This window comes from Furipterus horrens, unplaced genomic scaffold (genome assembly GCF_987537825.1).
Source record: "Furipterus horrens unplaced genomic scaffold, mFurHor1.1.pri manual_scaffold_3, whole genome shotgun sequence".
Taxonomy (NCBI): domain Eukaryota; kingdom Metazoa; phylum Chordata; class Mammalia; order Chiroptera; family Furipteridae; genus Furipterus; species Furipterus horrens.
In genome coordinates this window covers 169,918,775-169,944,454 of record NW_028327173.1, presented here as the reverse complement: position 1 = coordinate 169,944,454, position 25,680 = coordinate 169,918,775, and the positions used below count along the sequence as shown (strand labels likewise).

At 39.2% G+C, this 25,680-nt stretch overlaps 1 protein-coding gene across 9 annotated transcripts in view; it reads right to left on the bottom strand.

Annotated features, from left to right (window-relative positions):
• Window positions 1-25,680, bottom strand: part of MAP2K5 (mitogen-activated protein kinase kinase 5) — a 255,139-nt gene that overhangs the window by 75,810 nt on the left and 153,649 nt on the right. For 6 of the 9 annotated variants that reach the window (XM_090270812.1, XM_090270814.1, XM_090270815.1 and 3 more), the window contains exon 17: window positions 4,559-4,588. The exons of the other annotated variants lie outside the window; for them this stretch is intronic. In XM_090270812.1, coding sequence (XP_090126938.1) covers window positions 4,559-4,588 — 30 coding nt within the window. The remainder of the gene's footprint in view (window positions 1-4,558; window positions 4,589-25,680) is intronic. 9 annotated transcript variants of the gene reach the window in all.

Below are 25,680 nucleotides of genomic sequence, written 5' to 3'. Positions count from 1 at the left end.
CAATGACAAGGCAGGATGAAATATTTGTTACTCTCTCCGCACTCAGACTGCCTAGGATGTGTGCACTTCCCTTGCAGAGCCCCAAATGTAAGGTGTGAGTACAGATTCACCCACAGTTGCTGTTTAGCCCTCCCATAACCCCCCCCCCCCCCAGAGCTATCTGCTTACAAGTCGTGGAGACTCACAAAACACACTAATCATCTGAATCTCAGGTGCATCCAATTTGTTATTCACACTCTCCCATGCCAGTGAAAAGCCTGGCGCAGACAGATGCACCAGGAACCCTAAATGACAGTTTGGCCTCCGGAAGTACGATCACTACAGCAAAATCAAGTACAGCCTCCAGGTGAAATGTCTGGAGCTCCATATGGAGCAGGGAAAATTAACAACAAGATGAAAATCACTGCAGCAGCGGGAAGTCGGAATTTTTGAAAAAAAAAAATGAAATTTAAAGATGAAGAAAGAGAAGTAATAAATTAATGGGGTGTGAAAACATTCAAAGCTTTACAATACCAGGGGCACTATTTGCTCAGATTTTTTCCCCCCTTTTTTTAACTTCAGGTCATTTTGATGTAATTTATTAACCAAGATCAGGAAATATGGCCAAAAGAAGAACAACATTTTTATACATGCAAAAGTACTTTAAATACATTTGTATCTGTGTTATCTTCACTTTCCTGTGGCATTTTGCTTACCAAATTTCCAAATGCCAGGGCTGGCGCATCCCCTAAGAAGTCTCCTTAATGGATTTACTATCATCCTAATGCGGGGAACTATTGTAAAGTTTGAATGAAGGATGATGATTTTTAGTACACAATCTTTTTCATTTCTCCTAAATTACGGTGTCATTAAACAAACCATTGCCCACCATCATGTTTTTTAAGTCAACTGAATTTGGATCTACATGATTAACTATATACAGCTCCAGTCCCTGTCCAGACCAGCACATCTTACCAGATTACTATTAAAGCTAAATTGTTCAAGAAATTGAGATACAGTACTATCTGTTTGCAAGAGGTTTGAAAACACAATTTTCCATTATCCTATTGTAGAATATGTTTCACAGGCACCCAGAATTTAATGGCACTGGGTCCGTTAGTGCTCTGGGGCCCCCCAGATCCTCCTGTCACTCTGTTAAACACATGATAAGGAAAGCAAAAGGGCCCTGGGGAATGGCCTTGTCATCGCCTACAACAGCACAGCCCCCAGTGTTCGGCAGGCCTCATCTACACAAGAGGCCTCCCTAGGGCAGAGGAGGCAAACGGAGAGAAGTGAAAGGCTTGGTGAGGCTGAGGGGGAAAAGCAGCAGTACCAGCAGCCAAGGACAGAGCCAGTCATTTGGTTTAGTTGCCTGCAAATCTAGACCTATGTGTATCTACTCATTCATCACTGAGACAATGTGCGTTGCCTCTCTGAGCCTCAGTTTGCTCACCTGAAGTCTGGGAATAATAGTTCCTGCAGGGCAGATGGATGGCCAGAGTCAGATAACAGAGAGAGCTCTGGAGCTCAATACGAGAAAGGTGCTAGATGAATCCAAGACATTGTTCTTCCTAGTACAAGCTGCAGTAGTAAGACTGCCTTTTAGTGGCCCTTTACCAGTTTTTCCCCTATAGAGTCTTAAACTGCATGCCAATGAGGTCTTGCAGCTTTAAGGCCTAAAGGAAACTAAAATATATAGTATTTTCAAATACCAAATAAAAACCCAACCCACAAAGCAATGAAATTAATAAAGAATGATTTTTTCAACAAAAATCCAGTCCTTTAACCTTTATGTTGGTCCCAGGCCACTGACTTTCCTTGATATCTTTCCAACACCTCCCCCCCACCGCCCCCACTCAGCTGTGTCCCCACTGGGTATATATACTGTGTCACCGGTAGGAAGAGGTGCTGCTAACGACGCTGTCAACAGCACTGATGCTGGACTTGGGGAAGAAGAGTCTTGAAGCCAGCCTCTCCTCCCCATTTCACCTCTGCTCGTTTGACACTCAGCTCCAGTTGCTGCTGGCAGGATGCTGAGCACATCCTTTTACAACCTTTGGTTGATTAGGAATGGCTTTGTGCTAGAGTCCTACATCAAGGCCAGTGTGGTGGCCCTATGTACTTTCTTGAGTGGTTTTATACCCACCTCACTTATTCTGCATACTTCCTATAACGAGAAAGGAAAGGGATGACAAATGGGATGAGGTAGTCCCCAGCTTGAGGAATAGGACACTGCTTTGACTCTAGCGCTGCTTTGGATAGTGGGTCTCCCATCACTGGGGGTGTTCAAGCATAGTGTGGATGTTTGCTCTTCTGATCTCGTAGAGAGGTTTACAGTAATTCAATGACGTTAGAGCTTTCTTCCAATCCTGAAAGTGTACTATTCACTCTGGACTACTCCATTAGGGATTCAATGGCACCAAACTCTGCAGCTCAACAGCGAGAAATCAGCCATTCTGTTTGCCCAGTTTACGAGGGGAGGCTATCTCACAGAGTGGTTGGGGGTTTAAATTAAGTAATATGGGTCAAAGAGAAAAAGGTATTACTTCATAATCCAGTCTCTGCAATACTATAAAAATGAACATTTTTCTTCAAGTGCTTCATATGAGGGCAAAAGAGAGGGGTTGAGAAAGGAACTTTATAAAATACTCTTTTCCAATCTTTAGGCTATAGTACAAAGCCTGTAAAATAAATGTCAACTCTACCAAAAGTCATTATTGATTCTAGCAATGAAGCACACAAACTTCTGTTGAAAAATCTGGGTAATAGGCCTGATGGCATCAAAGCTATTATTTGAAGTAAAAGTCTCAATTTGGTGACAATCTTCTATTGTGATTCAAGGATCACAGCTTTCCCTCCCACTCAGGCATAAAGGTTATTGCTAACTAAGAAATTCAGCAAGTTACGATTCTGCAACTTCTATTTGACTGATCAAGTAAATGTATACTTACTTAGACATTCAAGAAGATAATATTGCAAAGGTATATAGCCTCTTCCCAAATCTGACCAGCGTCTGCAAATGCTTCATTTGTCACATGCCATGGCGATCCATTTCTTAGACTCATCACTTACCCAGTTTTGCAGATTAATTCGGAATCTCAAGAATACAGCTACATACTCAATCTTTGGCATTTTTATTAGATGGCTTACAAGTTTTCTACCATGACTTGTTTGAAAGATACAGTGTATATGGCATCTTCTCTTCATTTACAGAATTTTTGGGAATTTCACATATTAGCCAAACAGTGAATTGTTTAAAAATTACTGACAGGATAAGAGGCTTACTGAGATAAATATTCTAATGAGCTATAAATCCTGAAAATGTGATTTTAATCTGATGGGCTACCTAGAGCTAAGCAGCCAGGCTGTATTCACTAAAATCTCATGAAAATGCTAGCATTCATGCCAAGTAATCACTACAGTTTAGACATTGTCTTTAAGGAAAAAATTATATTTAAACAAAGAAGCCTACAAATTTGAAAAGTGAGACTAAACATTCTTCAACCCAACAACTTGGACAATTTTTCTTTTACTTATCTGATGGCTTTAACTGTAAAAGAAAAAGGATACAAAATAGACATTTCAGCGAATGAAGGGTCTTTAAATGTCCACAAGAGTACCAGGAGAATTTGCTCAAAATCGCTTAAAAAGATGGTAGAGAGGATGAATCCCATCCTATTATTCAATAACCATGTTTGTGATTCATCTGCATAATCTAACCATGCATAAATTAGTATGTGTAATACAACACTTATTTGCATAATAATAGCAAGTTAATAGATGCTTAAAGAGCAGAGACCAACACCACCTTTAAATCAGATGTGCCTCCAGGCACTTTGGCCTGTACAGACCAAGATGCCAGAAAAACAGTGAGCATCAACCAGAGGAAAGCAGTCAAACCTTTCATTTTTCATCCCTCTAGACATTTCACTTATTTCTTCACACACACTAGGGAATCATTTTCAACCCACAAAATAGCTTTATATTTTAAGTGCCAGCACTCATCTACAATAAAAATCTTAAGGAAATTATAAAGGTTATCACCAGCAATGGTAATATAACGGATAGTTTGTTTTCTTAGAAATGTAGAGGAAGGGACAAAATTTTTAAGAAGAATATGTTCAAAATCACACCCCGATAAAATTGGGGGCCCATTTATTTGTTTGGCAAAAATAATGACCTATTTAAGATATTTTTACCCTTCATTTCAATCCTTTAATTCAAATAATTTTAATGAATGTAAAAGCTCAAACAGTGTATCAAGAAAAGGCTGTGCCTCTCTCCCAATCTCAATACAAGCACATGGTACAGGGTTAGGATAAGGGAAGATATCCCCAATGTCACACAAAGGAAGAGCACGATGATGGCTTTCAACCTTTAACAAAGAGGGGAAAAAATCCAGAGTTTAAAAAAATCAAAAATCAATAGAGACTTCTAAATGACTCCTTTAAGATATCCCTTTTCAATTTAACAGGACAGATTTATTTGTATGTGGCTCCAATGTTCACAATTGCTCCCTGCACCTTCATACATAGGAATGAATGTCAGAGTGGCAAACGGCAGTAATGAACAATCTTACCTGAGGATATGGAAACCTCCCAAGAGCAAGCTGGGAAAGGAAATAATATTTGTCTAGTTATAGATTTGCATGCAGGGCAGATCTCCTTAAGACAGACAAGTACGAAATTTCAGAATTGCATCTGGCAAATATAAAGAGCTCATAACCTCAAATACATAAACTAAATTATTACTGTAATTACATTAAGAGTTGTATTTAGAATGAACATTTTCAATGGACAATGTTACATCCCCAATAAAATATTCTAATTTTAACAACTAAACATTACCCTTATGTGGCTTCTCTTAGGAATAGTCTCAGCTATGTTGGCATTATTCACATTTACATGTGTATGACAGTTTCTTTTACACAGAGATGTAAAACTGCAGAAGGGGATTGTTGGCTTTTCTTTTTATAAAATGGAAACACCTTCAGTTACAAGTATACAGATATGAAGGGTTGTAGGAAGTGGGAAATTAAACACATTAATAAAAAATTTTGCCATTATTTACATTTACCTGTTAGTTTTTTTCATCCATTTTCTAGCCACAGTTAGAAGAGCTACTGCTAGTTGGAAAATGGCCATTTTGAGACTATGAAGTCAGAACTATAGGTCAGAGTCTGCAATTGTAAAAGCAGATCCTTAGAGCTTCCGATTTTGCTTGATTTTGTAAAATGCTATTTGTTTCTAGACCAGTCACTTAATTTTGGTCTTTGGATCCTCACCCATAAAAACAAAATGATTCAACCAGGAACAGGATTGATATAAAGTAACAAGATCAAATATACCAAACATACCATATCTTACTTAAAATAAAATAGTGGCAAAATTTTGCAACTGTATTATCGCCCATCCTCAAGCCTAAAATCCTTTATATGTATTTGTAACTACTTTCAAAGTAGAACTGCTTCATTGGGGAACTTGGAAGCTGCAATGGATCCAAGAGCATCAACCCATTTTATAGATTAGAATCCCAGGGTCCCATTGAAGAAGTTTGCACACAGTTCATCAGTAGAAGCCAAGGGACTGACTCCAAACCTTGCAACTTAATCCAGTGTTCTTTCCAGTGTATGACATTGCTTTTACAGATTTTGAGAAATTGTACATTTATTTCAAAGATACTGATGCTGCTAAACATTTTTGAACTCCTCCTTTTGGAATTATGTTTAGAATCATTTAACAGGAGAACTGTACCTCTTTTTATTAGAATTGCATCTTATCTTGGACTTAAAATTATACCCCTCATCTTTTTGATCATGTAAATTATTTGTTGACAAAAGGTTTGAATAGCTTATGGGTATTACTAAAACCCAACTCCACTTTAAAACAAAAATCTTTAATTGAGTTTATTGGGATGACACTGGTTAATAAAATTATATAGGTTTCAGGTATACTATTCTATACTACATCATCTGTATACTGAATTGTGTGTTCACCACCCCGAGTCAAGTCTCTTCCATCACCATTAACCTCTCCCATACCCGCTTCAACCTACCCCACCTCCCTTTCCCTCTGGTAATCACCATACTGCTGTCTGTGTCTATGAGGGTTTTTCCTTTGTTTAATCCCTTTGCCTGTTTCACCCAACCCCACAACCCCTCCCCTCTGACAGTTGTCTTTTCTCTGTATCTGTAAGTCTGTTTCTATTTTGTTTATTTTGCTCATTAGATTCCACATATAAGTGCAATCATATGGTTGGTGCTTGTCTTTCTCTGACTGGCTTATTTCTCTTAGAATAATACTCTCCAGGTCCATCTAGGCTATTGCAAAAAGTAAGATTTCCTTCTTTTTTACAGCTGAGTAGTATTCCATTGTGTAGATGTACCAGGGCTTTTTTATCCACTCATCTACCGATGGGCACTTGGGCTGCTTCCAAACCTTGGCGATTGTAAATAATGCTGCAATGAACACAGGGGCGCACCTAACTCCACTTTCAAAGAAAACATATTTTGTTCCTTACTAAGGATAGACACAAAGGGGCTGAGATTAATTTTCAAAGTTCTAAAACCAGTCTGAGCAACAACAATGTAATAGGAATAAAACATACAACCACATAAGGTGACTACTTTGAAAGGGCCAATACTCATTTGGATGTGGGTATATATATACTATCTGATAAGTTTTATTACATTGTACTCATTTCTTGTATATTCAGAGTTCATTGACTTTCAAGATATAAAGTTATATTATTATTTTATTTGGTGGATATCGTTACCCCCTCAAGGATATATAACAAAAACATCACAAAATGGGGTGAAGGAAAGAGAATGTGAATGTTAAAAAGACTCCTTTTTAGTTTTGTGTTAGTATGTTTGTTGTCTACATACTGTTATTAATTAGGAAGAGGGACTCAGTTCTCTACTGCCCTCACCGCACCCCCACCTAATAGAGGCCACTGATTTACTTTATTTTGTAAGTGCACTGTGTTTCTGGCTAATGACAGTATGCACAGTGATTTAGAAGGAGCCACTGTGGTCTACTGTGGTGGTAATGGGTGGACGAGGCATTTGAACCATTCTGTACTAAACTGACAGGCAGTGACAGCTCATTAAGAGCTGTCACCTATCATTACACTGATCTGTAGATGACGAGTTTTGCATATTCCTACATATGAGAGTCAGAAAACTACCAGGAGAAGGGTCTCTCATTTAAGAAGCTGACAGTTTCCTAACTACTGGAAGACATTTGGAACATTGTATCTCAAGCCTTCCTACGGATACTGTGCCATTTACTTGAGTACATGTTGAACACTGTCATTAGGGTCTATGAAAGAATTCTGCATGTATGACTTACCAGCAGAAGAAATGTGACTGTCATACACACAGTTAAGATCTAAACTAGCTGACAGGGCAAAACTGGCATAGGTTCTTGCAGCTTAAAGAACTATGCAATAATAAATGAAAGGCTTAAAAGAAGTGGGATGTGGTGAAAAATGTGAGCTTTCCCCATGTCAACACAAAGCTTCAAATTCCCAAGTCATTACAGTTCTATGGAGAGGCCAGGCTATGGCTGATGCGTGAACGTGCCCTCATCTACTTGGGCCCCTCTATCAAGACTAGTACGAGGTAATAAGGATGGCTGATGTCATTTATTTACTCTGTAAGATATCACCATGCAGGAGAACACAGAGAAAATTCAGTGCAGGCCAGTCAGCTGCGAGCCACCCAGTACCAATCTTCCTGGGAACAGGTGGCACTGCTTGATTCAGCTAGTGAATTCATCATTCTTGGGACTGGCTTTGATTTGTGTACACTTTGCTGACCCCCATGGAATCTCAGTCCTACTTGTCAACTACAGTCCTTGGAGAACTTCTAAGGCATCTTGCAGGTCTAACCTCTTTTGAGTCAAGAGGACAGAATGGTTCCTTGCCCTTGACCAGAGTAGCACAACAATAGAATGTCCCTACTGGGCTGCTCCAGCACAGCTCAAGGATTCCAGTTCTGTACCAGTGCAAACTGGCAGTGGCACTATTAGGCTGGCACCAAAAGCAGTCATTTTAAGGCCCCAGGAGAGGAAGCTGCCTTCCATGTATGTCCCTGTCCTTCCAGGTTTAATATAACTGCAGTGTTTAGCTCCCACTCTATTTGTCTTATGGCAGAATAGAAGGAAATATATAGCCAGGCCCCCCAACCCTTTTTATCAAGTTCAGTTAGAAGGTAAATAAGGAAAAGGGTTCTTAGTAGATAAGACTGCATAAAAAACAGGTTCCTCAAGACTCTCTCAAAAGTCAAAATAAACACGGAACCCTCATGGGGAAGAGGCAGCACATATGCTATGACTGAATGTTTCAGACACAGGCGAACCGGGGGCCATTCTGTATCTTTTACCCCTACTGGTCTATTAATCTACTTGCATTTCCCCAGTTTTTATTGTCAAGGTATAATAAATTAGGAAACTTACAAAAGAGAGTATGTAATCTTCTCTGAAATGGCCTGCAGATATGTCACTGTACTAAATGTGTTTCAGATTTAATGAAGCTTTAATGTCCTTTTTAATTTTGCCTGTTTCTGTATCACCAGGGGTCGGGCAAGGCAATCAGCACTCAAGAGGGTGGTTTGGTTTAAAAGTAGGAAAAACCTCATTTGCTTATGAGTTGCACTGTATTTTCTTAATTAAATTTACTGAGTAAAATGGTTTAAGTTCAGCCAACCAGTGACCTCTGTATGTAGATTTAGATTTATAAATAGGTTAACAGTTAAAGAAAAAAAAATCACAACAAAGCAAACAGATTAGGGCTAAGCCAATAGAAATCTTTGCTCTCTTTATCATCTTTACAAAAGAAGCATTTAAATATAGGCAGCTTAAGTCCAGTTTAAAAAAAAAAGTGTATTGAAAAATGTGGATTCACATAAGCACCAGCAATTCATCAAACGATTCTCACATCCTTTTCATTCCCAGGAGTGGGCTAGCTTACACTGAGAAAGATTTGGCTTTATTTATTTTTTGGGGGGGGAGGGTGGAGGAAGAAATGGGGGAGGGAGAAGATTCTATTTAATGTTAAATTAAAAAGTACACTTTAATTCCAAACACTTAAGATTCAGCAAACTGCTAAATACTCCATTCCTTGTGGGAGATTTACTATGGAAAAGGCAGGAAAAAAAAAAATGCTCTGAAAACGTTTACCATTTGGGAATACATTTAAATAACAGCAAACACTAACATTTCACTGTAAAACTAGGACTTTTCCTTAGTGTCCTCTTATTGATCTTTGATTTGTCCAACCATAATTTATGGAATACTCTTGAGTTAGTAGCATTTGAGTATGTTTGGATTTTCTAATTTAAATAACAAACGTATGTGTGTGGGTGTGATCATATTTGCCAAATACATAACAGTGCATGATAGAAATCTTTGTTATGTTAACAAAAAGTCAGAATGAAGATGTTTATTTACAAAGCAACAAAAAAGGCTTCTGTTGGTAATAAGAATAATTACAGCCATGAAGTCATAAATGATAAAGAGAAAACATACACTGTAGCCAGAAAGTAATAAAGGACACAGATTCAGAAATTCAGGATATGTTTTTGGTGACTGTCTTTCACTTAGAGTATCAACAATGTGGGATTAGTTTTACATTTACAGTTATGCTGAAGAGCACTAAATTTTTTATTCTTAATTTAGGCAAATTCTATGTTTCTTGGCATAAATGCAAATTGAAAATAAGTGTTTTCAATATAGCTGATGATCTAGCTGAAGGAGGACTTTATAGTCTGAAATGTTCTAAAATTTGTTCTTAATTATGTTGTGTACATTTCACACAGTTAAATTCCCATCCTAAGGACTTTACATTTAGATTGTGCATTGCGGTTACACTTTCATTTTATAGGAATGCAGCAGCTACTTGGGAACATTCAGACACAGGGAAACTTTAAAAAACCAGACTTAACTACTGGATTACATAAAATTCCCTAGGTAAGAGTTCATCCCAAGACCAATTTTCAGAGTTCTGGAGAGAGAGTTTAAATCAACTGAAACTATGCTGGTGAAGAACCATAATAAATATTAAATACCTCAAAATCTACCCTAAGATTTTACCTTTCTTCCCATGTATCAATTTCACTGTCCTCTTACTGAATGCTTTAAAGACAATCTAAAGGATATAACAGCAATTTACCAGTGTTAAAGTACTTCGGAGGTTAAAGTGACAACAAAGAACACAGGAACACAAAGCGCCTTGAAGCAGGGTTTCAATTAAATGTGGAGGATTTAGTAATGCAGGACCAAAAAAAAAAAAAAAAGTTACAAATTAATTTAATCTTCTGCCTATAGTTTGCAGCTGCACTCTAAAGTGTCTGGGGCTTAAGAACAAAGCCTTGAAAGGCCTTGGAGTGAGAAAAGCTTCAATTTTTAATGTATAACGCCATTAGCTGATAACTTGTGGAATCTGCAACCCCTGCAGAGGGGCATAAGTGCGAGTAACAGAGACTGATGAAGTGACATATTTGTTCATGTCTAGAACTATGAGGAAGAGGGTTATTACTAGCACCATCAGGCCCAACAGAAATATGCCCTAATAACCTTTGGGACCTTCCACATTATCAGTTCTCACTACATCAAATATATTAAAATCAAAATCTAATTCACTTTAATTAAAGACAATTAGTTTGTTTTACTATTATTGTTTTAACTTGTATTATATAATATGTTGCAAATTAAAGATGTGATAATACATATAATGAAAGCATCAAACTGTGCACACCTTCCCACTCATGCCTGCTGAAATTAGCTTATCACTGGTTTTTATTTAAGGAAATTCAAGGACACCATCATTAAAAGTGGTAGAGAAACACTGTACTCTAAAAATAATACAGTGAAACCATGCATGTTTCTTTCCTTATTCAATTTATTGTTCTTTTCACATCACACTTCCCTACAAACTCTCAGGATTTCTTTAACACAAACAAAATTATGGCCCAAGGGAGGCACCATAAGCTTAATTAATCTGCCCAAGGTGATAGTGTACGTTGGTGGCGAAGCTTGTTAGATGACCAAGGACTCTGGGCTCTGCAGATGTTTTGGCAATCAATGGCGAGGACCCTGCCTGCAAAGGCCCCAGAGATTCCTATTGCAGTGGGTGAACTATGGCAAGTAACTCTTCACGCCTGAGCAAAAGCACCACGTGCTCCTGAGAGCTCAAAAACATCATCTTCTTTGTGTGGAAAGAGCCTAAATGTGAGGCTCCCATCAGCGTGCCAACATTTAAAAAAAAACTACTCCTACTCATTCTCACCCAACTCCACTGATAAAAAGAAAATTTATTTTAACTTAAGGAGCCTAAACACAGTAGCACAATGAAATAAATCAAACAATTCTCCATCATTCAGAAGGTCCTTCATTCTATCCTACAGATTACTAATAATAATGGAGAAAAGACATCATTATAAATAAATGTTTCTAATAGTGTTTTTTTTTTTTTTAATTAGAAATGGGCTTATTACAGTGGACACTGAAATGGGGAGAGGGCAACAGTAATTCACAAGTACAATATCCTAACGCTGTTCCTTTAATTGCTTTATTTGTTTCACTGTTAAAAATGATTGCTTGCTGTAGCCTAACCATGAATGCTGAAAAGCATGATACATTGAGGTCTCAACCTGGGCAAACTGTACCTAAACTTACACTTTATTGCAGCTTAGTTCACAATCTTCACCTAATATAGGGTTATATCCCAGTGCAGCAGGAGGATAAATCATTCTGGAATATTACTCCGGCAAAGTTTAGCTGTGACTGGAGCATATGTGCTTTCGAGCCACTGAAGCAAAGGCCCATAAAATACACTAATTACTGGAAGTTATGGTCACTGAGTGATTGATAGCGCTCTGCAAGGCAACTTCCTCATTTTCAGCTCTTCTGACGGGGCTCATCCGCCACACAGCAATTATTAATTCATGACCCACCCCTCAGGCACCAGTACCTTTACTTCTAATTCTCCTGCTACCAAACTACTGCTACAGCTGGACACTGTCTTTCTTCATTTTGATGGCTAGGTAAGGATGATAAAAAGTAGATTTCATGCTAAATGCTATTGTTTGAATCTTTAAACGTTGTTTGGTCTTTTTAACCCCACTGTCCCAGAACATATAATTCTCCTTCCTCTCCCATACTGCTATTTCACTTGCATCACTTCTTTTTTCTTAAAAACAAGTATGTACATGCATATATATGTGCATATGTGTATAAATGTATGTGTGTTTATATCAATCTATCTACATTATATTAAACCAAAAACTGACTGAATTATGTTTTTGGTTGAATACTGTGGTTTAAATTCAATATATAACTTCATCTAGGTCACATTAAATATGAGGCAGCTAAATTTTTTTAAAAAGGGGAAAAAGCCCCTATTTAGAGACCCACTTTGTCAAAAGCTTTGAAGACACTTTAATCGTTCCAAGTTGATTTTCATTAGTAGTAGCTCTATTCAGAGCGATGCTAATTAAAATATCTGTATATAACTAAATCTCTAAAAGTCACTTAAAAACAACAGCAAAGGTCTCTTCTGATGGTGTTCTGTACACTGAAGAAATTCAGTGAGAGACTTTGAATTAAAGACAAAGTTTAGTCATGACAGATGAAAGCAAACATTCTACTTTTCTAACAGAAAAATGAATGTTCTTCCAATTTTTGCACAACTCAAAATGCAATACTGAGGGTAGTTTCCCTGTCTGGAATCTGAGACGGTGTAACAGATAAATAGAGGGAACTCCAAACTACCTATCTATCCTTCCGGACTTGGTTCAAATTATTCCTTTTCTTTTGTGAGTTAGTCCCAGAAGACAATTTTGAGGACAAAATTCATACCATTCCCTGCAGTGTATCACATCCCATACCTGGTGACATTTCCTAGTGTTCTACAGTTTCTTGTGTCTCAAAAGGCAGGTAAGTTATAACTTGATGAAGGATAGACTCTAAGTCATAAACTTTCATATATCTCCATGAATATGGTACCTTGCAGTAGGTGGACACTAAGCATTTGTTGATTATGAGAACACTCCTGAGGGTGAAGTCTCCTGGAGCCTGGACAACCCGGTGGTGCATAGCTTGGTTGTTTCTATGCTGCGATACTTTCATGAACACAGTACACAAACTCTTCTGTATTAGAGGTTGATAGTCTTAACTAGCAAGGCCCTCTTACACATCACTGCTTAGAATAATCACTTTCACATATTTAAGCATTATGATTAATTTAGGTGGCTTATTTCTTATTAAAGACTAAAGAGTTGTAAGAACTGAAAAGATTAGAGTTAACTGCCCCCAAATCCATCTCGTGTGCTTAATAACCGTTTTGATATTCATAGCAAGAATTAAGAAATGACACTCTTTCAGTATGTTTTTGTAATGCTGACCTGGGTCCTCTGATAGTGGGCAGCTTTAATCATAACAGTCCCTAGAGACCTAGCTTGGGAGTGGGTGTCTTCATTTCTAAACTGCTCCCTGGAGTCATGCAGCTGATGCAGCTGTGGGTACTTAAGAAAACATCAGTGCCAGGGCATACAGGGTCTGGTCTGCTGACTTGAACCTAGTCTACACTTCTATTTCTAGACATTTCAAAGTCAAGGGAGTATGATCAGGTAATATTCTCATACCTCTGGCCTTTGTATGTGTTGCTGCTCCACTGAGAGGGAGAAGAGAAGAGAAGAGAAGAGAAGAGAAGAGAAGAGAAGAGAAGAGAAGAGAAGAGAAGAGAAGAGAAGAGAAGAGGAGGAGAAGAGCAAGGAAGAGGGAGAGGAGAGGAGAGAGGGAAGAGGAGGAGAGAGGGGAGAGAGAAAAGGAGAGGGGAGAGAGGAGAGAGGGGAGAGCAGAGAGAGAGGAGAGGAGGAGAGGAGAGAGATGGGGTGGTCATCCCCACAATGTGACCTGTATGCATGTAAGTCTTGGATCTTCCATTCTTAACCAGTGTCTGAATGCTCTCTCACCAGAGGCCCCTGTGGGTGCTATGTGGAATGGCTGAGTCCTGCTAGGATTCCTGACCCACAGAATCCTAAGTAAATAAATGGTTGTTATTTAAACCATGTATGTTAGGCAGTTTATTAAGAGAAAGAGATAACTGGAATTCTTTCTTTGACATTGATAGCAGCCCCTCCTCTCATCTGTCCAGTCCCATGTGCTTCTATCTATTGCACTTTTACTTACCTTCCTCCCTACTGGTCAAGAAGCTTCTGAGGGTAATGCTGATATCCTTACTGCCAACACAGGGCAGCACTACATAATGTTTAGATGGAGTCTCACCTATCCACTTTTTTTTTTTTTTTACTACAGCAGAAGTATTAAAGATTAGCTTGATTTTTGTATTAAAAAAACCCTGGGACTTAGTTTCTGAAAAACAACACCAATTGTATATTTCAAAATATGGTAAAATTGAACCAGCGACAGGGATAGAGTAGGTAGTAATCCTGTGAAAAGCAGAATTGACCGATGAGCAGAGGAGTCATGGTAAGCCAGTACTTTCCTTTCTCTAACTTCCTGCTCCTTTACATTTATCCTTTATATCTTATTTTTCCAAACTACTTGATCTACATCTTTTCTATTGCATAATGGAAGAAGCAGACTTTAATCCAGAGTCAGAATACATGACTGCTGCTACTTGGTCTAGTCACTTAAGACTTTCTGGGAAAGTCCTTTAATTTCTCTGGACCTCAGTTTCCTCATTTGCAAAATGGGAACACTGATGCTCATACAACGGAGAAATCCTGGGTGCCTTAAATTACTGATTTTTCAGTCATTTCCCATCACAGTAGGGAGAAACTTCAATGAGATAATGAGTATCAAATGGCTTTGTTAAGTGTTACACACACATAAAATGTTATGTTGTTTTCCTCGTTAGAATGACACCGAGCAAGATGCCAACATCTAGGAATGAGAGGGAAGAGCACTAGACTTCACATGAGAGAGGTCGCAGACTCCAGGCTCTTCATTGTAGGGCCAGCTGCTTGCTGTGACTGCAGGTACCTCCCCTCCCTTCTCCGGACTGCGCTTCCTCACTGCTGAGAGGGGGGATCTGGTTTAACAGTTCTAAACTCTCTCTTCTAGTTAAAAGAAACATTCTAGTCTGTAAATACAAGGTAAGGTGTATAAAAGAATTTTCTAACTATATACTATTAAAACATTAACCTTATTATTATCCAGTTCAGAACCAAAGTATGCAATATGGTCTGTAGGATCTTTGAGTGTTTTTTTAAAGCCTCCAGGCCCCTGGATTTTGAATTTTGAATGTTGATAGAATTCTAGGAGCAGTGGTTTTTAGCACCAGATATCTCAAAGGCAGAAGCAGTGTTCCCCAAATCATCACACTGAAGGAATTTTACAGCTGATAGGTATCTAGAAGACTAGCCCCTTCTTATCTTTTGATCTCAAGTCAAAAGGAGCTCCACATCACTCAGTTACCCCCATGAGATAATGCTGCTTCTGTCTAACAAGTTACTATTGTCAAGCACCCTTCTTTAAAATGTAGGCTCCACAAAGGCAGGGATTTTGCTGGATTCATTCTCAGCAATGTCCCCAAGTGACTAGTACGGTGCCTGCCACATAAGAGCCATTCAAGAAAAATTTTCTGAGGAGCTAACAAATAAATGAATGCATCTTGTCTAACTTTGTATTTGTCTCTTTTAGAAAGCATTTTTTCCCCTTCAAACCAAACCAAACCATGAGACAAGTGGTTATTCAGTGAATACTTACATGCCTCAAAGGGATGGGGCAGTTTTACCCCTAAAGGTGATGGTTCCAGTTTGAGAGGAGGAAGGGTGTAGGGACCTATCCATTGGATAGTTCCTTATATTGAGTAGAAAACCATGGGTTTTTGTTGTTCTTGTTGTTGTCGTGTTTTTAGCTTCAAAAAGTTCAGTCATAAAGCAGCAGCTTGCCTCCTCTCTGCTGACAACCCTTCAAACATCTGAATATGGGTTGTCAAATGCTTGCTTTGTCCTCTCTTGTTTCTTTATTCTTCGTATTAAGACTGTTGATTTAATGTTTTTTTTTTTTTTTTTTAAATCCAAATTTTTTGAGTGTGTGTGTGTGTACACAATTTGAACATGTGCTGCTGAAAAAGCTAGAAAATCAGTCTGAAATCCATCAAAATAATAAAATGCTTAGCTGGGACTGCTAGCACCTGTTCCATCCTGTTTTGTCAATCTCATGGTTGTTCACGATAGCTCTGGGCATAAAGCAAGCTCAACAATACCCCATTCAGTGGGAAACTCTTCACTTTGCTGCCAGTTTCACATGCACTACAATTACTGACAACCTTGGAAAATGCACATTTAGGCATGGTAATCTGAGACAGCTGGATCCCTTCACAAACCTTGCGAAGGGCTGAATGAGTCAATCCATCATTTCCCAAAGGTCATTTATAAACAGCTCCCTCTTGCAATAAGTTACAAAAAATTATAGACCAAAAAAAAAAAAAGCGGGAAAATGAAGTTAGGACAGAATTCCAGAGAGGGGATGTGAGGAGAACAATGAGTGACAGAAACTGTTACAGGCTCTTTTTTCTCAGCATTCTTCAGTGAAGGTGGTGGGACCCCACTAGTTTGGTTACAAAAGCTGCAGAGGCTACCACATGAGAGAATACTCACAGATAAGGAATTAAGCAGTTAGTGAAGGAGATTTGGTTAAAGATGTGTAGGCAGTGGATAAAAATGGCTTTAAAATAGAATTCCAAGGATAGGTTTTCCTGTTTACTCACATTTTTCTGGCATGTACTGCCTATTCTAAGGTAAGCACTATTTTTATTTATTTACTTAAATGAGAAGACATAGCTGCAGGAGGCTGTGGTGGCAGCATTCAAGATGTCCAGGCCCATGACCAGGAGTCTAGAATCACACACTGGCCCACTTTCTTATACAGTCCTTCAGTGCAATTTCCTTAGTGTTTGGATTCTTTCATCCCTGGTCCTTTTGCCTTCTGATGGTTTTCAGAAGAAACTTCTGATCCACAGGTAAGATGTTTCACTAGATGGAGCAGCAGGCTGAACATATTATATAATAAGATTCAACTTCCACTCATGATACTGACAATAATTGTAAAAAGGAAAAGGAGAAATATCAGTATTTAAGTGGATCACACCAAATTCCAAGTTTTTAGGGTCTAGAGAAGCTGACAGCAGCTGCTCACGGGGCATCCAGAGCCATCCGTCACCCCTTAGCCCAGGTTCATAATCACCAAGGGCTAGAAAGGCCAACAAAGCCGCAGCTGTAGACCGCTAGACACAGCTGTGTCTGGGTCTTTTCTTGAAGGGAGGGGGGATGGGTTCTTCTGTATATGTATTTAGGAGGCAGGAACCAAGTCTAGATAATACTCCATAATTCTTGTCACCTGGTAAATATCCAAAACACAGATAAGAATGTTATTTCAAAGAGTTTACTCCTTAAAGTAACCTTATGGGGTTGTTCAAGTTAAATGAAAGTGTTTATAAAAGAGCTGAGAGCACTGAAAAGTGCCCACTTTCAAACAAATGTTTACTGTTATTGTTTATCATCTGCTTCCTTCGTTACATTGTAGGTTCAACAAGAAAAGGGAACATGCCTATTTTATTTACCACTGTTTATCTTTAGCACTTAGTAAAGTGTTTGACACATAAAAGCTGCTCAATAAGTATGTGAGAAAGAAATAAATTCTAATGTTATTTTCATTTTACAGAAAAGAAACTGACAGTCTGAGGGACAAAATGACTAGGCCAAGATCACACTGATTGTAAACGGTGGTGCCAATATACCTGGTTAATCCAAAGTCTGACTGTTTGAACAGTTCAAGAATTAGGATGACAGCCCTTGAATTTGGAAATGGTATCATAAAAAAAAAAAAAAATTTACATACTCTCCATCAAACTTCTCCAGAAACTTCTGTACTGGGCTGGGTGAGCCATGCCAGTTTTTCAATACTTTTATTTTCATTTCACATAACTTAATGTGTTTGTAAAAGTAGAAGATCACATTTCATTTTCTTCGTATCTAGTGAGTCGTATCTGGCATCCATTAAACAATATATGTAAAGGCAAAATTAAAAAAAATGAGATGTGTTCACAGCTTTAACATTTCCATAAGACAACGTGGTTATATCCTACTATTTGTATTTTTTTAAGCTAAATTTACCTTGGGAAAAATTCTATTATAGATATCTATAGAAAATTTAAAAATATACTATTCCTCCCAAAAAACTTTCTCTAGGCCAAAGCACTGATATAGATCATTTAGAAAAAAAGTTAGGTTTTGCTTTTTGTTTTGTTTTTGTTGTAGGAATATTAAGAGGAGGGCAATCTCAAACGACATATAAACATTTCTCATGCTATAAAATTAAAATGAAAACATTTTCTTTGGTGATTTCCTCTCCTCTGCTTTCTCTAGTCTTTCCTCCTGAAACTTCTGTTTTTCATATGTTAGACTTCCTGACCTGGGTCCTTAATTTTCATTTCTCTATTTGTTGTTTTTCTCTGGAAGTTCCATTGCTACAGCAGCTGTTTTTGGTTCTTGTTTTCCCGGTTGCCATATTTGTCTGATCTTTCCGAGAATATCACAGTAACTCATTTGAATTTGTCTCCCAAGGCCCTCCAAATGATTTTTATTTTAGGTCTCTGTTCTTACTTCCAAGGCCTTCCTCAAATATCTTCCTAAGAGTAAGGCACTAAAAAATCCGACTGGAAACATGGTGCTCACCGGTGAAGCCCGCAGATTGAGGTAACACCATCTAGCTGGGCTGCTTCCTTGGGGAACTCCCAACGTCTGGATCTTTAAGACTTCTTGGTCAGGTTCCACTACAGAAAATCTTCCAGTCTCCCGCCTAAAAGGTAGTCTTGGCAACCAGGCTGTGGTAAGAAGGCTAGGAGGTCTCAATATTTAAAATTCAAACTTTCACTCAATGTGTCTGTACTTAGTAATGGGATGCAGTGCCAGGTAGCACTTATTTTTTTAAAAAGGTTTTATTTATTTTTCGTAGAGAGAGGGGAAGGAAGGGAGAAGACATCCATGTGAGAGAGAAACATCATTTGGTTGCCTCTCATATGCCCCAACCAGGGACCAAACCCGTAACCCAGGCATGTGCCGAATGCGGATCAACCTGCAACCTTTCGCTTTGTGGGACCACACCCAATCATCTGAGTTATACTGGTCAGGACTGATATCACTTATTTTATTCTCTTCAGAAAAACCCTCCGCCCAGTCTTGTGTTAGGGCTGGGGAGAGGCAACTGTCTGCTGTGCTAAGTTAGGGAAAGAATCTGTGGGTCAGACAGAGTAACTTTCTTGAGCAGACTTTAAAACAATTCTCCGCTCTTCGGTCCCACATTCACTCCTAGGTCCAGATATCTGGTGCCACCAATTCCTGAGACTTTTGGGTGTTCTACAGTAAATCAGAGGGCTTCTTACTTACTGTATTGCTGGCTTAGGATTTCAGCATTCTCAGCTCTGCTAAATTGTTTACTGTTGTTCACCTGCTTCCCCACATCCAAAATTTGGTTGCTCTTGTCTTCTTTCCCTTCTGCTTTGCCTTTATATTATGCCTTAAAAAATTCCTTCATGGTTATTTTTATTGGAGTTTGAGGTGAGAATGGAAGCTAAAGCATTCATTCCATGTTTTCACCAATCTAGTTTTTTTGAGCTAAATATAAACATTTCAAAAGGTAATAATCCCTTTTAAAGAGAGGGACAATGGCTTAATTTTCTCCTTGTGACCTTTGTCCAGAAGCTCTGAAGTAGAGATTCCACTTGAAGATGAGGCAACAGGCCCAGGAGATTAAATGACTTATCCAAGATCTGTTTTTATACTGGCAGAGGTGACATCTGAATCTAGGTCCGATACTTGGGCAAACAGAAAGCCCTCCTTCACATGCAAAACATTTGTGATCTACTTAGCAAACATTTATAAGCGCTTATGTTAAAGGCTCCAATCAAATATTAAACTCTGATATTTACCTTCAGAAACTTCTTCAAAACCATTATAAAAGTATGAAAAAAACCTGAGCCTAAAAGATTTTTTTGAATAAATACCCATTAGGGCAATGGAATTGTGCTAGAGAGTGTAGGAGATTTTAAGAGAATCCATTTGATCTTATCATAAGGAACTATGATGTAATTATAATACAAAGTGGAAAATCCACATGCCACAGTGAAGATGTAGATGAAGGTCAGAAGATATTATTTTCAGCTGGAGAGATCAGAGTTGGACTCACGAAGAATGGGCATTTACATCTTCAGGCAATGAGGGAAAAAAATGACATTCCATGTACAGTGAACACAGCATAGCAGTTATTCCATGGATTTACTTTTAATTTGGTAAAGGTAATTCTAAAATTCACAAGAAAAGCTCTCTGTCAAAATAACAGAACCCATAGAAATTTTCAGAAAATGGTGTTACTTTGATGACAATGACCTTTTCTGGCTCTCTGAGTATGTTCTTCACCTATCTAGACATTTTTCTGAGCCATGGACCTTGCTTTCATCATTTAACACATCATTCAAACCACTTCAATAAAACAGTGATCATGCTGAAGAGGGGTCTCAGAGGATTAGATGACACTCCAATTAAGCAAACACATTGAGCTGGAGTGTTCTAAGCCTCGGACTCGAGAGACTGTCAGAGAGAGAGGAGGCAAACAAAGGCAGAAAGAGCAAGGACCCAAGTGAAAAGAGCAAAATGCACGTGCTAAAGACAGGGCTTTCCATGTGACTTCTGCAGAAAAGCCTGTCAGAGCTTATTCACCACCCATCTTAATAAGGTTTATAATCACCCACCAGATAGAATCACACGCCAGAACATGAACTTGCAGAGCATGCTAAGAACATTACAGGACTGGCCAGGTGCCTTTTTAAATGTCTACGCATTGTCTGGGGTACTGCAAATGCAAGGCTAGAGAAGGGTGTACTGTTTACTCATTTTTTGACCCAAGAAGGGCCAAGTAAAAATCTAACTTTTGCAAATATGACTGTTTTACCTTCCACCTACTGATTTATGTTGTGACTCAAATGACACAAAATACACACGGAGTAACTAGTTAGTGAAAAACAACAGTGGGACTTCCTCAAGACACTGTGTGGGATATGAGATCAACACTGAACTGCCTGTGAACTTAAGAAATTGTGCCCTAAAATTTTTAGGTATTGCCCGCCCTTAAGAATTAAATAAAATCATCGAACTTGGTAAAACGAAGCCCCTGTTGTGTATCAAACTCATTTTCATTTTAAAATTTAGCTCCTAAGTCTTGAGTAGCAACCAGCAGGGTGAATAGACCCAGTCAACTGAATCATTACGAGCTTTTTTTCCTAGAAGAGTCAAAGATTCTTGGGGCAGGATTAATCTCCCAATTTGTCCTACTTCAGGAATTTTGTACCCTTGTTAGTGGGTCTTGCTTTTTTTTCTTTTCTTCTTTCTTGTGCATTTCCATACTAACCCATACTAATTCCTGTCACAAAGTTTCAAGGAAGAGATTCAAATCCACCTGGGTTCTTTTCCCCATTACAACGTGAGCTCGGCACACCCCGTATATGTCAATGACCTTTTGGTTTCACAGCTAATCCACACAAGGAGAACTATTATACAACACATTTTAAGATCTGAGTTGACAACCATAAGCCAAAAACACAGAAAGGGGCCCAATTCTTCCCTGCCAAATTCTGCCATGCTCTAGTCAAGCTGAATAATCTCATTTCCCTTCTAAACGGTAATTTCCATTTTCATATTACTTCTGCCAACTCCAAATAGTACATAAAGCTGACAAAATTCTGGAAGAGACCCACTTTATCTCACAAACAGAGGGATGCTGAACTGAGGAGATGGGGCAGTTCTGTCTCTAGATAAAAGATAGTCTGATATTAAATATTCTTTGCTTAAGGCACAAATGTACCTGTCTGTGACTTTTTAAGTGGCATGTACCAACATTTTTTATGAAAGAGTGTGGCGAGAGGCCTTGTTATGAGTCCCCATGGGGACAGTGACAGCGCATTTACAAGGGAAGGGGCAGTAAGAAGCAGGCAAGCAGGGGGGAAACGCACTGTTAGGAGTTTAAAACAATGAAGGCGACCTTCTGATTCTTGCATCTCCAAACCACAGGGATAGGTCAAGAGCTTACGAAATTGTGGAGGTGGGGCTTGGGGGATGAAGGTAGTTCCTCCCAATCAAATAGAGAAAACTCTAGTTCCCATTTTGTCTTGATTTGATTCTTGAGTAATTTGAGGAAAATTCCTTTGCTCAGTTTCCTATATTTTTATCCCATTTTTTTCTTTACCCCTAGCACCCTAGAGCAATAAACTGATTGAGTCAAAACACTTGGAGGAAGGTATCCACACAAATAGGCAGTAAAATGGCCTACCTGAGACCTGCATATTTGACAAGTGATCTCTCCTAAAGGGTTTGGAGATCCACCTTAGAGTGTGCTGGGGGATGGGGAGGGGCTCCTCCATCTTTCCCTTCTTCTCGCAGTGGCTCACTACCTTCAAGACCAACCCCTTCTACTGTCAAATCCTTTGAGAACCGCTTCACCCACCCACCATCTATGACTCAAAGAGTCCTTCATACACATTTTCCTAAGACCTCATCAAACTATTCTGGGTGGCAGGTGTCTGTTTCTCTACCAGAGGCAGGGTTCTGTCAGCTTTGCATGTGCCACTCTCCAAGGCCTAGCACATGATAATTGCTAAAATAATAATTATTGAATGAATGAAAGTTTCTTTTTTACAGAGTGCAAACATAGGAAGGGAATCTTGTTTTTAAAAGTGAGGATAAACAGGTCCTGGCCGGATAGCTCAGTTGTTAGAGCATTGTCCCAATAGGCCAAGGTTGTGGGTTCGATCCCTGGTCAGGGCACATATAAGAATCAACCAGTGAATTCATGGATGGGTGGAACAGTAAATGTTTTCTATCTTTCTCCTCACACCCCAACCCTCACCAGATGCAGCTCCATGAGACTCAAGTCTGGAGTGTCCGTTTACTACTATGTCCCCACTGCCTATGAGCAGGCATAGTAGAACCTCAGTATATGAAAGAAAAGATAACTGTGGAAGGAATGAATAATGGTGAATATTTTTATATGCTCTAAATCTTAAATCTATTAGTTATGCTCTCTCACAGCATGGCTATGCTTCTGCAAATTATGCCATGCTAGGATAAACCACTGTCTAAGTCACACAACTCTAGAGTTGTTGCAGCAACTTAAAGAGAGACAATAGCAGACTGCTTAGCCATTGAATGTTAGTCTGGAAAGAGGTGTAGAGATCATACTTTACAGATGAAGACACTGAGGCACAAAGTGAGGCTCGTATAGGGCCCCCAGAAAACCAGTAGTAAAGCTGGAACTGCAACCTAGGTCTTCCACTCCTAATTTAGGATTCTTACTCTACACAAAACAACATCACAGATGTGCTACACTCTGTCTAGTCATTTTTAAAAAAATGTATTTTATTGATTATGCTCTTACAGTTGTCCCAATTTTTTTCCCTTTGCCCCCCTTTGCCCAGATACTCTCCTTCCCTCTAGCAATCACCCCACTTTAGTTCATGTCCCTGTGTCGTGCAAATAAGTGGTTTGGCTTCACCCTTTGCTATATTATTCTTAACTCCCCCCTGCGTCCTTTGTTGTTCCTACCAGTTATACTTCTTGATCCCTGAACCTTTTCCCTCTTTATTCCCCTTTCCCCTCCCAGCTTATACACCTCCAAATGATCCCCATACCTATGATTCTTTTCCTGTTCTGGTTGTTTGCTTAATTTGTTTTAGTTTTTATTTTTTTAGAGTTAGTTGGTGGTAGTTGTAAGTCTGTTGTCATTTTAATGTTCATAGTTTTGATCTTCTTCTTCTTCTTAAATAAGTCTCTTTAACATTTCATATAATAATGGCTTGGTAATAATGAACTCCTTTAGCTTTACCTTGTCTGGGAAGCACTTTATCTGTCCTTCCATTTTAAATGATAGCTTTGCTGGATAGAGTAATCTTGGTTGTAGGTTCCTACTTTTCATCACTTCGAATACTTCTCGCCAGTCCCTTCTTGCCTGCAAAGTTTCTTTTGAGAAATCAGCTGATAGTCTTATGGGAACTCCTCTATAGGTACCTCTCTGTTTTTCTCTTGCTGCTTTTAAGATTCTCATTATCTTTAACCTTTGGCATTTTAATTATGATGTGTCTTGGTGTGGTCCTCTTTAGATTTAGCTTGTTTGGGACTCTGTGCTTTCTGGATTTGTACGCCTATTTCTTTCGCCAAATTAGGTAAGTTTCCTTACATTATTTTTTTCAACGAAGTTTTCAATTTCTTGCTCTTTCTCTTCTCCTTCTGCACCCTTATAACTCGGATGTTGGTACATTTAACATTGTTCCAGAGGTTCCTAATCCCCTCCCCATATTTTTCAATTCTTGTTTCTTCTTTCTGTTCTGGATGAATGTTTATTACCTCCCTTTGTTCCAAATAATTGATTTGAATCCTGGCTTCCTTTTCTTCACTGTTGGTTCCCTGTATATTTTTCTTCATTTCACTGTGTATAATCTCTTCTTCATTTTGTGGCTGTACTCAATCATTTCTGTTAGTATCTTGACCACCACTGTTTTGAACTCTGCATCTGATAGGTTATCTCCGTTTTGTTTAATTCATTTAGTGGGGCTTCGTTCTTTTCTTTCATTTGTGCCATATTTCTTTGCCTCCTCAATTTGGCAGCCTCCCTGTGTTTGTTTCTATGTATTAGGTGGAGCTGCTTTGACTCTGTCTTGGTAGTGTGGCCTAACGTAGCAGGTGACCTGTAGGGTCCAGTGACACAGTCTCCTCTATCACCTAAGTTGGGCATTTGAGGTGTCCTTTGTGTGGGCTGAGTGCACCCTCCTTTTGTAGTTGAGCCTTGGTTGCTGTTGGCAGATCAATTGGAGGGATTCACCTAGGAAGGTCAGCTAAAAGGACTGGCTGTGAACACTGACCATCAACCTCCACCCTTCATGGAGGATCAGCTGTGCAGGGGCCCGGTGGTGGTGCTCTAAAGTGGTCTGTAGCTGTCCACTGGGTGGGCTGACCCTGGAGTTTCCCAGGTGGTGCAGGTCAAAATCAGCCCTCACCTTTGTTTTGCCTGGGGCACCCTGTTTGAGCTAGAAAGCAATCTGAGATGGCTGCTACTTGTGCTGGGCTTAGAGATTCCAAAGTAAAGCCAATCTGTGAATCTAAGCTGGCTGCTGGTAGTGCCAGGCCTGAAGCTATCTGAGGACAGCTGTTGCTTGTTTGATAGGATTTGGGAAGTTGTGAAGCACTAGTCAAGACCAGTCATTCATATAGAAAAGCAGCTTGGGTAGGACCCTAAGTTGGGTGGGCACAGTCTCCGGGGATCTCCAAGGCAGGTCCAACAGTGTTAGCCAGGTTGATGGAGTCTCAGATATGGCACCAGCTTGCCTGCTCTGTGGGAGGAGGGTTTAGAAAACAGACAATGGCCTCTGCTCGCCTTGATGCCAGACACTTCAGTTCTTCCCTCTATACCACTGCTGCCTTTCAAGCTGCTAACCTAGTGCTGGAGCTCAGAGGGAGTGAGTCTGAGTCTGTGAGTCTGTGTGTGGGTTCTTTAAGAAGACCTGCTTGGGACTCCAGAAGTTTCTTCTACCGACTCCATCCCTGCTAGTTTTTGTGGCCAGAGGTTGGGGACTCTTCTCCTGGCACTGGAATCCTTGGCTGGGGGACCTGGTGTAGGGCTGGGACTC